General features: G+C 48.7%; 1 protein-coding gene across 1 annotated transcript in view; it reads right to left on the bottom strand.

Annotated features, from left to right (window-relative positions):
* Positions 1 to 1,255, bottom strand: part of LOC119428138 (protein O-mannosyl-transferase TMTC1-like) — a 94,748-nt gene extending 93,493 nt beyond the window's left edge. Inside the window, 2 exon segments of the mRNA XM_037695775.1 lie at positions 59 to 237; positions 1,171 to 1,255. Of these exon segments, the coding sequence (XP_037551703.1) occupies positions 59 to 237; positions 1,171 to 1,255 (264 nt within the window).
* Positions 1,256 to 4,043: the final 2,788 nt, after the last annotated feature.

The raw sequence follows: 4,043 nt of genomic DNA, 5'->3' as shown, positions 1-4,043 counted from the left end.
AGAGGATCACAGCAGGGGAGGAGCGTCTCCTGCAGCTGTGGTCCGGGAAGCGCCGCACCAGCCTGGCAGACCGGACTCCAAGCAGCGAAAGCACCTCCCGGACGCTGGAGAAGTCCGGACCGGCCGTCTCCACCAGCCGCCTCAGAGTCACCATCCCAGACCCACACAGCACCCCTGACAGACCTGGTACCGTGCTATCGGAAACGTCTAGTCTTGCACCACAGATTAGCGGTTCCTCTAAAAGCCAATGCAGAGACTTATACGTTCTTGATCTGTTTGGGTTAAAAAAGGAAAACAATTTAAAAACACTCTGGTAAAACTGGGGTAACCCCTTTAACTTTAAAATGCTAACATTGGTCAGAAACAGAGCAGCATCCAGCCCCAACCCGCTCGCACGTCTAAGAATGCAGCTGGCCACGTCCCTCCACACATTGTCAGGAGGTCCCGCCAGGTATTTCTGGAGGAACTGTAATCGAAACATTGCCGTTCTGCTGGCCAGGTGGACAAGGCCCTGTCCCCCCTCCTCTCTCGGTAAAAACAGTACAGACTGTGGCACCCAATGTCGACCTTTCCAAAAAAACTTCACCATCTCAGACTGGATCTTTACCAACAGGCCTGGAGGTGGGTCTAAAACACAGAGTTTGTGCCACAGTTGTGATGCGACCAGGTTGTTTAAAACCAACACTCTGCCTCTGTAGGACATTTGAGTGTGTAGCCATTTCCATTTTTGTAATTTGCTCCTGACCTTTTGTTCCACATTTTCCCAGTTCTTTTGCACTTGAGCTTCATCCCCTAGATGGATGCCGAGGTATTTAAGCCCGTCTCTCTTCCACGGGAGGTTTTGAGGGAGAACTGGGAGCCCTTCAGGCCACTCACCCATGGCGAAGGCTGTGCTCTTTACCCAGTTCACCCTCGCAGCAGCCAGGGTGGAAAAACTCTCGGTGAGCTCACTTAACGTGTCGGCATCTTGTTGGTTTTTTATAAAAACAACAACGTCATCAGTGTAGGCGGATAAAACTATGTTACTGTTAAAACCAGGTAAAACTAAACCAGGAACACTCGAACGGATCTTTTTAAGGAGGGGTTCCAGGGAGAGCGCATAGAGCATTCCAGAGAGTGCACAGCCCTGCCGAACACCTCTATACACCCTAAAAGGAGCACACAGGCTACCGTTGACTTTCAGCACACTCTCAATGTTACTGTACAGCACCTGGATCTTGGCTATAAAACCAGCGCTGAACCCGAACCCCTCCATGGTTTCTCAGAGGAAGCTGTGCTCAACGTGGTCGAAAGCCTTTTCTTGGTCAAGTGAGACCAATGCTGTGTTCAGACCCAATGAACTGGAGACTTCCAAAACATCTCGAATCAGATAGATATTATCTACCATGGACCTGCTGGGGATGCAATAAGTCTGGTCTCGATGGATGACCTGTTCCATTGCTTCTCTCATCCTGGTTGCCAGGACCTTGGAGAGGATTTTGTAGTCGGTGCAGAAAAGGGACACCGGGCGCCAATTCTTCATCTCCTGCAGGTTCCCTTTTTTGGGCAGGAGGGTGACGACCGCTCTGTAGCACGACAGCGGGAGCAAACCAGTGGTCAGGCTTTCACTGAAGACATGGAGCAGATCCTTTGCCAGGATGTCCCAGTAGGCCTTATAGAACTCCACAGTGAGTCCGTCGACGTCGGGAGCTTTCTGGCCTTGCATGTTTTGGAGGGCTGTGTGGAGCTCCTGAAGTCCCAGGGGGCACTCCAGGTCGGTGTTGGTCTCCTCAGAGACCTGGGGTAGTCCACTGCAGAACTCCCTGAACAGCTCGTCGTTCCTCTCGTATTCGCTTTTGAATAACGAGGAGTAAAACTCCACAGCCCTCCTCCTGATCTGGCTCGGCTCGCTCAGCTGCTGCCCGGTGTCCGACAACAGAGAGTGGATGAGTTTTCTCTGCCCGTGCTTCCTCTCCAGGCTGAAGAAGAAGCTGGAAGGTGCATCCATCTCTGTGATGTTCTGCATCCGGGACCTGACCAACGCACCTTGGACTTTTGCGTCCAGCAGGTTTGTTAAAACTAACCTTTTAGATTTGAGGGCTTCAATGTGCTCTCGATTTCCTGTGGTTTCACTGAGGTGCTCTAGTTCCACTACATCAGTCTCCAGATCTTTGATAGATCTTGTGATGTTGCGAGTAACATTGAGCGTGTGCTGTTGACACAGCTGTTTTATTTGTACTTTCCCGTGGTCCCACCACTGTTGCAGACATGTAAAATCACCCTTCCTCGGTCTAAAAACCTTCATAAAATAACTCAAAATCTCTTTAAAACTACGGTCATAAGTTAAAACTGAGTTAAAATGCCAGTAGGCACTCTTAGGTCAAATGTTTCTGATAAAAACCTAAAACCAGCGAATGATCCGTAAAAGCTACTGGTAAAATCCGACAGGCTTTAAACACGTTGAAATGATGTTTAAAACAATAAAACCGGTCAAGGCGAGCAAAAGAAATGAGATTCTCTTTACAGTGGGACCACGTGTACTGTCTGGAGCCTGCGTGCATCCTCCTCCATACATCCACCAGGCCATGAGACGAGAGCAGCTGCCGCAGAGCGCGCTGGGCTGCTGGATGAGGCTCTGCATGATTGCGGTCTAAAAACTCGTTTTCAGTACAATTAAAATCCCCTCCTATAAAAACATAATCTACAAACCCACAATCTCCCAACCTTTCCCCAATTTTTTCTAAAAAACGTTGTTTCTCTTCATTGGCAGTGGGAGCATAAATATTAATAAAAGTTACATTAAAATGTTCAAACCCGGCTTTGACTAAAAGACACCTTCCCTGAACAATGTGTTGCACCTCCTCTATGTGGCTGGGAGTAAAAGCTTTAGAGGAGTCCCACTCCTGCACTCTGGGAGGTGTCGTGGCTAAAAATGGCCTCCCCTTCCCACTCCCTGCGCCACTCTGTCTCATTGGATGGATCACTGTGTGTCTCTTGTAAAAATAAAATGTCCATTTTTTTTATACTTTATGGTTTGGTAAACCAGTGCACGTTTCACAGCCTCTCTGGCCCCGTTCAGGTTTAATGATGCTATTTTAAAAGCATCCATGGTGAGTGAGAGGTTTAAAAGCGTGTACAAAAAGACTATAAGGAATATTAAAATGCTGCTGTTCATCATTTGATCAGAATTGTTTTCTGACTTTATTACTGACATTATTTTCTTTAATCTGAATGTTTCTTGATCTGTAAAACCTGACTCTTTTTTGTGTCTAATGTGATGTCTGGCTGAGAAATAAAACGTTTTCAGGTCAGGAAAATAACTTTCGACTTTAACTCCTCTCAGCCCTTTGGTTTGCTTGAGGACGGACAGGAAGGATTCTACAGGGTACCGGTGTTCAGTGCAGTCAGCCTGTGAGACAGAGGCTTCACTGAAGTCAGAGCACCAGCCCTCACTGTCACTGCTCTCTGCTCCCTCCTTCATCTCTGCACACATCTTGCTGGCCCGTGTAGCAACTTCAATATTTTTTCTTTCCCTAGTTTCTTCACCTGGGTTGGGGCCCCCAGCTCCATCTCCTCTACAACCGCCCCTGCTTCTCCCTCCACACCAGTTCCTGACTTCTCATTTTTCTTTCCTGCACCTTTTATTTCCTCATCCACCTCCACCTCTCCTTTCCCTTCCCGATCACCACACACTAACTCCTCATCACCCTCCTGCACTCCTCGCTCTCCGTTTCTCTCCCCCACCTCCCCTCGAGCCTCCTCCTCACCATCCACAACACCACCATTCTCCCCACCACCACACACCTCCGTGTTTCCACCTTTTCCCACACACAAACTTTTTGTTGCTTCACCGTCCACAGCTGTCACCTCAACACTAACTCGTTCCCTGTCCGCTGGGGTCGCGGACTCTCCTGCAGCAGCAGCGGGCAGGGCCGGTCCGGCCCTGTTTGGGCACATTTTTATTACGTGCCCCTCCTGGCCACATCCAAAACATTTCATGTTGGAGGAAGTGGCGAATAAAAGATACTCAAAATCATCCAGTTTAACGTGAAAACGCACATTAA

The sequence above is a fragment of the Nematolebias whitei genome, chromosome 22 (genome assembly GCF_014905685.2).
Source record: "Nematolebias whitei isolate Nwh7 chromosome 22, NemWhi1, whole genome shotgun sequence".
NCBI lineage: Eukaryota > Metazoa > Chordata > Actinopteri > Cyprinodontiformes > Rivulidae > Nematolebias > Nematolebias whitei.
This window is presented reverse-complemented; position numbering and strand designations above follow the sequence as displayed.